The sequence below is a fragment of the Zingiber officinale genome, chromosome 8B, assembly GCF_018446385.1.
Source record: "Zingiber officinale cultivar Zhangliang chromosome 8B, Zo_v1.1, whole genome shotgun sequence".
In the NCBI taxonomy this organism is placed as follows: Eukaryota; Viridiplantae; Streptophyta; class Magnoliopsida; order Zingiberales; family Zingiberaceae; genus Zingiber; species Zingiber officinale.
Window position 1 is genome coordinate 104192156 of NC_056001.1, and position 12763 is coordinate 104204918.

The 12763-nt window shown below is 35.7% G+C and overlaps 2 protein-coding genes across 3 annotated transcripts; one reads left to right on the top strand and one right to left on the bottom strand.

Annotated features, from left to right (window-relative positions):
- Positions 1-1462: 1462 nt before the first annotated feature.
- Positions 1463-3167, top strand: LOC122016309 (epoxide hydrolase A-like). The gene is made up of 4 exons (XM_042573560.1): positions 1463-1837; positions 1934-2116; positions 2366-2607; positions 2736-3167. The coding sequence occupies exons 1-4, from the start codon at positions 1556-1558 to the stop codon at positions 2980-2982; spliced, it is 954 nt and encodes a 317-aa protein (XP_042429494.1). The 5' UTR covers positions 1463-1555; the 3' UTR covers positions 2983-3167.
- A 279-nt stretch (positions 3168-3446) lies between these two features.
- Positions 3447-9597, bottom strand: LOC122016308. Of its 2 annotated transcripts, XM_042573559.1 has the most exons (14): positions 9130-9597; positions 8614-8797; positions 8465-8533; positions 8287-8385; positions 7226-7305; positions 7045-7142; positions 6828-6954; positions 6351-6741; positions 5565-6241; positions 4674-4758; positions 4550-4601; positions 4012-4061; positions 3893-3940; positions 3447-3819 (listed from the first exon to the last, which is right to left on the bottom strand). In XM_042573559.1, exons 1-14 carry the CDS (start codon positions 9393-9395, stop codon positions 3643-3645), a joined length of 2403 nt encoding a protein of 800 aa, XP_042429493.1. In that variant the 5' UTR covers positions 9396-9597; the 3' UTR covers positions 3447-3642. The 2 variants fall into 2 exon arrangements, with proteins under 2 accessions (XP_042429493.1, XP_042429492.1); XM_042573558.1 differs by having other exon boundaries at positions 6828-7142; positions 9130-9596.
- Between the last annotated feature and the right edge of the window lie 3166 nt (positions 9598-12763).

Consider the following 12763-nt stretch of genomic DNA (forward strand, 5'->3'; position numbering starts at 1 on the left):
AAATATATTTAAAAAAAATAAATTTCACATAAAATTAAAATATATCTAAAAATATAAAACTATTGAACTTATGTCAAGATGGGCAAAAGATATAAATAAAAAACAGAAAAATTATAAAATATAATGATACTAAAAAAAAAAAATCATGGAAGCCCGATTTTACTTTGATTTTATATCAAAATGATACTTCACCTTCATTCTGGCATGTACATTTATTCAAATATCCTCCAGTACTATTTTATATTATTTAATACTATTATCTTCAATCTATATTTTGTAATTATTATAATAATTATAGCAACTATATTATCATAGCTATTATCACTACAATAATTATTTATAATTATAACAGATATAAAATCATATCTTCTACCACATGAACTAACTAATTGTATCATAAGCCAATAGTGTACTGGAGGGTATTGTGTCACTTAAAATGGAGTTGATGGCGTGAGGCACCCCAATTTATTTTTTTATCAAAAGGTGCCCCCTACCCTTTTCACGATTTAAAAAAAAAAGGAAAGTATTACGTTGGGATAAAGCTCTTACAAGTTAAGATGTTAATTAAATTAAAATAATTTTAATTAAATTTACATATTTTTAATAAATTAATAAAAATATTTTAATGTAGCCGTGTTTTTGACATTAAATTTATATACACACATGAAAGAGCTTCTAGAATATAGGATTAATTTTCACACTGCTTATCATCGGAAAAAACAATAATATCGTTCATATCAACTAGTCTAGTTCATGCTATTTACTATAAACTTATCTCAGCTTACTCTTACGGATGTGATGTAGTGGTAAAAATATTAAAAAAAAAAAAAGAAGATTAAAATTTGAAAGAGACGAATATTTTAAAAGTCGACCTCTAATTATACATAAATTTACCTTTGAGATTAGTTCGACGTCTAGATTATTAAAAAAAGGAACTTACCTCAACTCTTGTGACAACACGCCGATTAACTTCAAGGACAACAGATTACATGTCAATTTACCACCCGAATATTAACTCCTATTTGAATCCTTTTTTATTTTTTCCCCTCAAATAAAAAAAATTGCACTCGTGGAAACTGGCATCTAGAACATTTTAAATTATTTTAGTAATTAATTATATATATCCTTCGTTCAACGATCATTCTATTATTTTTCTTTTTAAAGGAAGATAACTAAATGAGTAAGAAAATTAAATCAACTTTCTATTTTGACAAATTATGGAAATTTTTATTTTAAGTAAGAAAATATTTAGAGGTTGCCAAACATTTCTATTTTAATGCCATTTTATTCAGTTATATTAAATATTTTAATTGGTAGAGAATAAAAAAAATGCTATTTTTATTTATATTGTCAAAAGAAAATTCATTTTTTTAAATTTATTAAAACAGCATTCCACTCATAATTTTTTTATGATAAAAAGAGCGATATTTTGATATTAATTAAACCTTAGGGTGTATGTTGATAATTCTTTGTTGTTTCCATCGCCGGCGAAGTGGATAAGTTAAGAAGGGCAGCGAACGAGCAGTGGAGGAGGAGAGAGAGAGCAGCAGCAGCGATGGAAGGGATAAGCCACCGAACGCTGCCGGTGAACGGCATCAACATGCACATCGCCGAGAAGGGCGAGGGCCCCGTCGTCATCCTCATCCACGGCTTCCCCGAGCTCTGGTACTCCTGGCGCCACCAGATCCTCTCCCTCGCCGCCCGCGGCTATCACGCCGTCGCCCCCGACCTCCGCGGCTACGGCGACAGCGAGGCCCCTCCCTCCGCCGCCTCCTACTCCATCCTCCACATCGTCGGCGACATCGTCGCGCTCATCGACGCCGTCTCCGACGACAAAGTGATTATTCCCCTTGAAAAAAACAAAAAAATCTTCCCGATCCCTAAAGCACCGATTGATACACGATGCTGACGCCTGTTGTTCGGTCACGCGCAGGTGTTCGTAGTGGGGCACGATTGGGGCGCGATCGTCGCCTGGTGGCTATGCGTGTTGCGCCCCGACAAGGTGAAGGCCCTGGTGAACCTCAGTGTGCCCTACAACCCACGCAATCCCAAACTGAAAACGGTGGATGGGATCAGAGCTATTTTTGGAGAGGACCACTACATCTGCCGATTCCAGGTAACTCTGTAATGTGATCAAAAGTTCAACTCTATCAAAAGTTCGGTTAAATCGATGGAAGTTAATTTTACAATTTAATTTGATTTATTCAGAATTTTAATATATATGCAATAAACAAGCACATTGTTAGAATGATGTTCTTCATCTTATGTTCTTGTGATTGTTTGGGGGTGCAGTCCTTGCATCTAAATTGTATGAAGCCATTGTTTTTTTATCACTGTGCAGTCAAATTACCCTATGTTTTGTTAGGAACAAGGAGCAATAGAAGCTGAATTCGAGCAGATTGGTACTGCCACACTGTTTAAAAAGGTCTTGACTTACCGCACTCCGGCGGCCTGGATCATACCAAAGGAGATAGGATTTGCAAATTCCATCGAGGCTCCGGCCGGCTTGCCTTCGTGGCTCACCGAAGAAGACATAGACTACTTCGCTAGTAAATTTGAGAAGTCAGGTTTTACTGGAGGATTGAACTACTATCGGTGCATGAACTTGTAAGTTTCTTTAGATAGTTTACTGAACAGTGCTTGAGTTGCTAAATTGTTTCAGATTTGCATGTGAAACACCTAACTATGAAGCAATGGAACTATTTTGATATTTTTCTACCTGTATCAAAATGCAGGAGCTGGGAATTGACAGCACCTTGGACTGGGGTCCAAGTAAAAGTTCCAACCAAGTTTATTATAGGGGATCTTGACCTAACTTACCATACCCCAGGAGTTCAAGACTACATACACAAAGGTGTTTTCAAGAAGTTGGTTCCATTGCTCGAAGATGTTGTCGTGATGGAAGGAGTCGGTCACTTCATCAACCAGGAGAAGCCTCATGAGATCTCTGACCTCATATACGACTTCATTCAGAAGTTTTAATGATAGAACATCCACTTTCTCCGATATTGAATAAGAACATATCGGCATATGCGTGCAATAATGATATTAGCAGTTTATGAACAAATAGCATATGTTCCATGAAGATTTTGGGCCTACTCTAGCATGTATTTGGTAGTAAATCATGTATTGAGGTAAAGTAGAATTTCATCCTGAATTATCTATCATTCCGAGCACTAGAAGGCAATCACAAAGGGAATAAGCTATACTGCCTAATGCTTCACCGCGAACTTCTTTGCGGTCATAAATAGAATATGAGAATCCTTGATTTGGACAAGAATTGATCAAGCATTACTATCGTGGAAATCCCAAGTCTTTTGTACAACAATCCGAAATTATAGACTATAAATAACAACGAGAATTACAGAAAAAAAATTCTATCCAACAATTTATGGGCTGTAGATTGCGACTCAGACCAAACTTCTTTATGTCAGAGACAAACGAAATTTCTACACCGATGAGAAGCTTACCCATTAGAGAAACATGAGTTTCGGATGGTATATACAAATGCGAACTAATCAAAGTATAACAGGCCACTGATAGTAGCATGAATGTCTACTGTTGCAGAACCTTTATAAACTCGGCATTGATTTATTGGAAAAAAAACAGCAGAAAAAAATGAGAAGTTTCTGACACTGAACCTCAAACTAGCTGCACTACTGCAGTGACTCGCAGAGTTCCGGCTTGCAGAAGGTCACTGAGCTCGTCGAATAGCAAAGCAGTGCGCCAACCCCATCCTTTTGGAGCTTTGGGTAACAAAGTTCCCGCTTGCTTAAAACTTCCATATACCATCACCTCTCGCTTCGAAGGGCATATTAACTGCCAATGAACAAACATATGAAACAAAGAACGTGATCCTATTAAGCTAAATAAGAGTTTCAACTCAGCCTACCTGATATCGGGCAGTGACTTTTTCACGAGAGTCAACATACGCGTGCACCTACAAAAAAGAGAAGGAAAGCCAAAATTATTACAATCCAAAATTAGAGTTTCAGCACAAAATCAATTAACCTTTCTAAGAGAATCTGTTAGCTCGGCCTTCCGTCGATGCAGAAACAAACCTGCATAGTGAAGGATCCAAATTAGTTAATGCAAATTAATATCTCTTTATTACTAAACCCATCTTTGCTATAGGAGTAATCTAAAAAAGAGCCAAAAGAAGATGAAATAATAAGTAAACTGGAATGACAGATCCAATTGTTTAGTTTAATATCTGGTTGGATCGGCTCATTTGGTTATGATAACTTTTAAGAATGAAATCAATAGCAATTTTCCAAACTCAAATCGTTTCAGATTCTCTAAAGGGGGTGATTGAGTAAAGAGTATTTTGAATTAGCAATAATCATTTGCTGTAGGGACATAGACTAACCATAATGACAATATGAAATCATCAATCAGGTGGAGGAATGACCCTTCTAATTAAAAATCAAATCCAAATGTTTGACTGGAACCAAACTGGAAATGATGACATTCCAGGTCACGCCACCGTACGAAATGCATCATAAGATACATATGATGTCATATATATATCAAATATGCAAAAGATTACCAAGGGTGCGGCGTCCTTGAGGATCCTCGTCATTGAAAGCTTGGACACTTACCTGTAACAAAATTTTCTTAAGAATGACAAAGGCAAAGATGATGTTGAAGGGGCCAAATTTAGGAGCAGTTACCTTCCATAGTGATCCTGCATAAAATACTTCAGGGGAGTGCTTCACTTGACCATCCTCGAGTCTGTCAACATCTTCAAACTCCACCCTGATATTTCATTAGACAGGCCGTCAACAGGAAAGTTCAAATTGATAGGTTAGGTGCGTCCACAAGAACAAAGGTAACACTAAGACAAAAATAGGAATAGGAGGACGAGATACTGACAATGTTATGTTTCTATTTCTAGAAATAAAATCATATTGGGAAGAAAAATCAGCACTAATAGGAAACCATTCTTTTTCAACTGCTCTGAAAGCAAATTCCATTATGTTTGTTCATTGGACAGAGCAAACATTTTCGCTACAGTTGCTTAGTATCAGAAATTGACAAGTACTTGACCAATCATAGCAGTTTAAAAAACATAAACTGTATCTCTGATTTATGGATCCAAAAGCTCTCTTCTCCGGAGAAAAAATGTATACCAATCAATAAAAGTGCTACATGATCTTAAAAATTCAGCATCCATTAACTATGAAAAAACCTATAGAAGTAAATGACAAGAGATAGTATGCAAGAAAGAATGATAAGGATTGGTGTGTTTGAGAACTTGCATTTTGGATGCTATTTGAACCAAAACCTGATTATCTTGCAATTAGAACCTGATTAAATGACTGCTTTGGGTGATAAATGGATTCTCAAACCCACAAATAAGTTAGGTATGGGATTTTAAGCAAACCCGAATGACACCTAAAATCCATTGTTAAGCATAATCAAGTACTCGAACCTACTTAAATGGATCAAGTACCTCAAATAACTACAATTCAGTACTCATTCCATCCCTAAGTATGATCATACTTCAGTGCAATTAATCTCAACTAAGACAAATAATGAAAAGGGAAATGCTGATAGCATACCCAAATCGAAATGGAGGAAAATGACGTAGTGGAGTTTTAAGATCTAATGATATTGATGAACCCTCACAACCTTCCCACTCAAGGCCAATGGAATGATCCTGTGAGTCCAACATTTGAGATGAAATATCAGATGCTCCAGGGTGAGAAACACCACCAGAAAATGTGTTCTGGACGTCTACTTCATACACTCTTCCTCTTTGCTCTGCAACATGAACAAGAGTGTTTCCTTGCACAAGGCCAACCAAAGCTGTTAAGCCATCATTAGGTACATCATTAAGATCAACCCGTGCTTCTGGTTCATCATGAGCAAGTCCCTGCTGAGAATTCCTAGTGCCTAGAGCTGTTGGAACACGAGAATAAACATATCGTGTAGGGGGCCAAGCTGTACCAGGCTCATACGAAGTTCCACGCCCAATGCCTGCAAGTCCATCAATTGTTCCCCTTACATGAACCCGAACAGGTCCAAACAGACCACTTCCCTCACCCTGGACATCTGAAAGGTATATATTCCCGCTCCTACTAGAATTTCTCCTGTCATGTTCTTGTCTATAATAGCCACCTGGATTACCTCCATGTGAATATCCATAAGCCTGTCTACAAGCACATGAACTGTTTGGCAAGCAACAACTTTTGCAGGTATCAGCTCCAATTGCTTGAACCCTGTGACACAGAAGCATCTGTAACAACAGAACAAATTTCTTAGATCTTATAACATCTTGAAGAAATTGAAGAAGAAAAAAAATATATATTAGCAATTAGAACCATTCATGGAGTTTATATACTAACTTGCAGCCAAAGGCCATCATTTACAGCTTTACAGGGAAAACCCAACTCTTCTAGTTGCTTTCGGACATTTAAAAGTGCCTCAAAGGTCATGTTGCAGTAAAGAAGAGAGCCCCCTTCAAATATTTTCATGAAAGCATCAAACTCCTCGTCCCTTAGAGATGAGCTACCATCAGCACTTGTGGCTTGTCTCCGACCTACTATTCTACCACCCCATATTGGCACATTGGACCTTCCCCAATCATTCCGAGCTGTTTCACTTGTGGTTAGGCTGATCAGAGACTCTCTTGATTGTTCCCTAGCAAGCCAGACATTATTGTTTAAATTGGAACAAGGGCTTTCTCCAGATGGTCCTTCCATGGCAGCCTCATTTCTAGCAGTTTCAATACCATTCCTGATGCAATTTATGAATAGGATACTCTTATCGCGTTTACATCAGATAAAGATGTAAGAAGTACATCTGTCTTTGAGATGGAATACCTTGAATTTTGCACTGGACTAGAAGTTCCTTCGTGTAATGGTTTTGAAGAACTTGCATGGAAGTCCACTACATAATCAGCCAGCTCGACCAATATATTATGTGCAGTTTTTTGTCCTTCTAAATGTGCTTGTATGCCCAATCGTTGTAAATCAGGCTCCATTAGCTGTTCACTGCAGTTATTATCAATAGAGTTCATAAGCTTGTGCCTAGTTGTACCTGTAACACCAGCCTCTGTACTAGAGCTTATTTGTGCAGAATTCTCTGCCTCGGATATGGCACTTTTTGCTAGTAGTGTGTATAGTGCGAGTTCAAACCTTCATTCAAAAATATAATAAGCAGCCTTTTAATAAATTTGCATCTTAGTAAAGAGAATTATAACCATTAGAATGTGATATACCGTTTCTCTTCATTTGGTATCCATAGTTCATCGGAGGTAAGCAATGCATGCAGAGTTTGTGAAGAAAGTTTTGGTAACACCTATCAACAGAAGTTTTTAGAAACCAAACAACAATGATCAAAACAAGCAAGCAAAAAGAAACAAAAACATGAAAGCATAACAAAGAGGCCTAGTGCATAAAATTGTCCACATAAAGATGCAGAGGCAATATCCATGTGTGATTGTTATAGATAAAAACGTGAGTTACTAAGAAGCTACTTCACTCCATTCTTTACTAAGATAGTTGAATTGTAATAAAAATAAATAAATAAATAGATAAGTGAACCAACATTTTCAAATTAACACTATATTTATGAATCTTCTTAAACCCTCCATTCTTTACTAAACTTTTCTGTGATATTTTTCTTTAGACATTTTACAGGCTGATTTGGCATGTATGAAGCTTTTATCATAGTATGTATCGAAACAATGGCTGACTGGAAGACACAGACCAATTTCTCATTGAGTTGCATGAGTGCCGCCTGTGCTAGGTGTAAACTTTATGTGATGAATTAGGACAGAAAAGGATAGTTGTTTTACATCTATAATCTCATGAAATAATCTAGCATTATTATATGAAACTATAATTAAGTAATGATTAATAACATAATCAAGATAATCAATCCATAGAATCACAGTTTACAACTAATACAAATTATTAGCAAAAAAAAAAGGAGAATTTTTAACAATTATCAATAGAGAATGTATACTAATGCAAAAAAAAAAAGTTTAAAATTTTGTATAAATTTTGTATCTTCTCTAGGAAGCATGATTATCAATGAGGTTTTGATAATCATCATATTACAAACTACTTTTACATAAGAAAATTGTAATCAATCGATGTTCAATTAGAGAAAATTTCACTTTGCTCCTTAGAGTTTCCAAGTTTTTACATTCTACTTGCAAATTGCAATATTTCTTAGGTAGAAGAAGAATCTGAATGTTCAATAAAGCACAAAAAATGGGTACATAATATGTAATACTAGAGACCATGCTGTATTGAATAAAAAACAATGTCTGACCTCTATCAATTCCTTGGTTGCGCTTTGACAAAGATATCCCCAGCATGCATTACTAACTCGTTCACCATGTATGCCATAGTCGTGGCTTTCAGCAAACACCTAACCAATTAAGAATGCATATCATTAATCAATGAAAATGATATCTTCATAATTTCTACAAGTCTGAGTCAACAGTCACCTGATAGGATAAAAAATTTGAAGTGGAAAGTTCAGATATGATAAAATCAGTGCAAATAGCACAAAGATCCTGCAAGTAAAATGATATAAATAAACAAAAATAGTAGACTCAAAAATATTTTAAATCCATACAAAAGTAATTCACAACACCTGAAGGTCTAGAAAAGAAGCAGCCGCTAGAACACGAGAAGCATTGGTGTTATTGAGTTTGGGATGGTGCCCATAGAGGTACGCTAAAGCCACCGCAATTGCCTCTGAATTAACATTAGAATCATCAATGTTCAACACTAGTGTAGGTGCACCAGCTTCCTTCCAAGGACCATGAAGCATATTCCTATATAGAAAAATAAGAAAATGATGTAGAAAGAGATCAAAAGTAATCCATTATTTCATGTTATTTCAAAGAAAAAATGAGAGTACTCTGTTACATGCGCTTAAGTTTCAACAATCAAGTTTTGCAAAGAAAGCAAATATATATAGTGTCACTGCCTACAAACACACACACACACACAACCACCCTAGCAGATTGAGCAAAGTTTGTACTTGAATCCAAAGTGGCAAAAAGTAAAAAAAACACACAATCATTTACTTATTCCTTCACTTCGAACATGTAGAGATCAAGAAAGTTAATTCCACAAATCAATCTTGTATGGAACAGAAGTGCACCTGAAATACGAGCTGCGAGAAAGAATGAGGCGATGGAGGCGGTAGGTGGAGCCCATCGCCTGCACCACCACATCGGAGAACGCGCCCGAGTGAAATCCCTCCATCTGGATATGGTCACAGAGGGAGACGAGATTGCAGTCCATGGCCCGAAGCTCTCCGCTGCTCCGATCACTATCGGGCGGCGGCTGGGGCTGGAGGAGCGCCGGGGAAGGAGGAGGCGGCGGCTGCCTAGATGGCTGCACGGATGGCGGCGGGACCATGGCCATCTCCAACGACAGCGTCAGAGGAGGAGGCTCAGATCGAAGGAATTCAGTCGATCGCGGCAACTACCCCGTCACCTTCTGCGAAAATGCGAACCATCGGTGCGATCTCCGTCGGCGACGGGCAGGGCTTCGAGTGCCGGAAAGGGTATGCTGAGGGAGGGTAGGGCTTTGTATCGGATTAGGGAAGAAAGATCGGACTTTTTTTTTATGTTTACTTGGAGGTGTAGACCGAAAAAGGAAATAATAGACGGAGGACCATTTGAAAAACAAGAAAATTTGCCATAAATATTGGCAGTTATTTGTGTATGCCGTCGTCAGTATTAATTTATACCTATTAATTTTCCACGCAAGTTTGCATTACGGTAAATTAGATAAAAAAAAACTCATATGTTAATTTGTTAAAATTAGAATTTGACGCTTAGATATTTATAAAATGATATCGGATCCATTGTCTCTAATATCATCTGTCCTTGTGTTTCACTCGTCTCCCGATTTATCATTGGCGATCTTTGATCGTCATTCTGACCAGAACTATATCTTAAGGGGAAAATAAAACCAAAGAGGCCGCCACCAATGTGATCAACACTGGAATCTGGCCAGATCTAAATAGGTTTTTCTCCGTCGTCAATTTGAGTTGCTGTTCAAATTCGATCAGATTTCAGCATCGATCGCACTGATGACGATTCCCTGGATTCACATTCTCTCTAGAATATAATTTTGATTTTGGTTACAGTCAAAGGCCACCGACGATTGGTTGAGAGCGATGAGTAAAATGTTGCACTGTTGTCCGAGAGCATTTAGACAAAATGTGTGTCATCATTTACTCCACGGCAAGGAAAATGAGAGAGAAAGCGAGACTACAGAAGGGGAAAGAAATGGGGAAATTGATTACGAGGTTCCCTCACGTGAGATTTAACTTGCCCTCCTTGCAACATATTTGTCCCATCCTCACCCTCTCTCGTGCCCTCATTGTTTAGCTCATGATTCGTAAAATTACAATTTACATCGTAGGATTGTATTTGAAAGCACTAAATTGATCCGGGATTGATTGAGATCATGTTTTGTAGTGGAATCATTCACTAGGATTATACAGGATCGTTATGATTCAATGGTCCTACGATTTTATATTTTGAAAGGTCAAAACTTTAAACTCAAATTAAATAATAAGACGTACAATATATATATTAAATCGAAGTTCATTCAAAAATTTACATTTATTACAAAGTGTAATATGTAATCGCTTAGTATTGGGCCAAAATATATAATTTAAAATTTTTTCGGAAACTCCAAATAATTTTTATCATTGTATTAAGATTATTTTTATTTTTTGTACCGTTAAAATTTTTAAACTATTTAAAACATTTACTTAGTTGATATTCACGATTTTGATCGTTACAAATATTTTCTTTTATTCCTTTCTTTAAAATTATGAGTTTTCGATATCTATTTTTTTATTATTATTTTGCTACATATACCGGTTTTAAAAAATTATTTTTGATATTCTTATTTGAATCAATGGAATTATTATTTGATCCTGTCTATCTATCTGATTCTAATCAATCGGATTATGATCCCAAATTAATTATATGTAAAATCACAATTCTATAAACTATTATCAAGCTCATACTTACACATTGCTGACTTGTGTACTGATTTATGTCTCCTCGTGTGGCCTTTTGTACCTAGGAGCACAACAACATGCGATTTATTTGGTCTCTACTACACCTTGGGTCAAGTGCAATATAGTGGTTTGGTCTTTTCTTCTTTTTTATGTGTGATTATTCCATGGCATTTACCAAAATTAAGTGAAAAGCATATAGAACAAATTGGAATGGTTACTAATTCTATGATATATCTTCTTTCATATAATAAGTATAATTATCATTTACTACAATTTGATTACTCCACCTTGCAAAAACAAATGTGATTTTAGGGAATTTTTTATACCGGGTGAGGTAAAATCTATAGTTTATTGATTACTTACCTTAGAAAATCACATTATTCATTGTAATTATTCTCTTCTTCTTAATTATCAATTACTTCTTCAAAATATATATATATATATATATATATATATATATATATATATATTAAGAATTTGGCCTTTTGTTAACTAATTTTGGTAAAATCGAAAATGAAATTAATTACGTTAATGTCTTTTTTTCACATTGAAAATTTTTTTTAAAACTTATTAATAATTTTCTCTGATTATTTTTTATATCAAAAAAATATGCAATGACATAATTCTCTTTAGTCCCACATTTTAGTTTGAACAGCACCGCTAACGGAGAAACTTTTGTAAATATATTAGGTGGGTGACATTAGAATATATGATATAAAAATTAAATTAATTATTTTATGAGTGAGACTCCACTACAATAGCTTGTTGTTGGGGTTCTCGACATTAATTTACACGTATTCGTGCATTATATTACACATGCAATGTATGTACACAATAAATGATACTCTAATGACCTTATACTGCACACTTGAAAAAAAAAATTCAATTTGAAACTTGTTTTTGTACTTAATACTATAATTCAATCTTTAAATCCTAAAGAATAAAATCTTATTGATATAATCGGGAGCTTAGAAAAAAATAAAAAATATGTTGTTGCCAACGCTACCCACAGTGCATCTGCCACATAAAAAATATGTATATATATATATATATATATATGACTTCTCATCATGGTTGTGCACAATTGCAAATGTGGCAGTTCCACGAGGATATTTTTTATTTTTCTAAATTCAACATTTTCTCTAGAGCGTCAATTATTTTTTCATTTTATTTTCTAAAACCTAACTTTTCCTCTCCTGCAACTTCGTTCCTACGACGCCATCCTCGCTCTCCGATCCTTGCTTGCCTTGTCGTTCCTCGGCATTCCTCGCTCATTGTTCTCGTTCCTCACCATTTAGATTTGTTGAGAGTAGCCGATAAATTTTGTTTTCCACTCGATGTCGCCCTTCGAGACCGTTGCTGTCGTCTTTCATCGCTGCTACCACTAACATCGACCCATTGCTGCAACGCCATTCCTACCACCATCCCTCTATGTAAGACCCCCTCCCTATTTTTTCTATTTGCATTTTAAGCCTCCCTTCCTAAATCATCCTTATTCTTCTTTGAAAAAAATTCTAATTTGTTTAACCATCCCCTTGCCACTCTATTGAAACTTTAAGGGAGAAATTATTTTTCAAATACTGTTACTGACATTTCATACCAAATAATGATACTCCTCTTGACCATACTTTGAATCGGTCGGAAATGGGTACTGAGCATTAAATTTTTAATGAGCATATTATATCCGAAAACTCAATAGTTAATTAAGAGAATTCATTCAATTTAATTAAGAATTTATTAATATAGATAG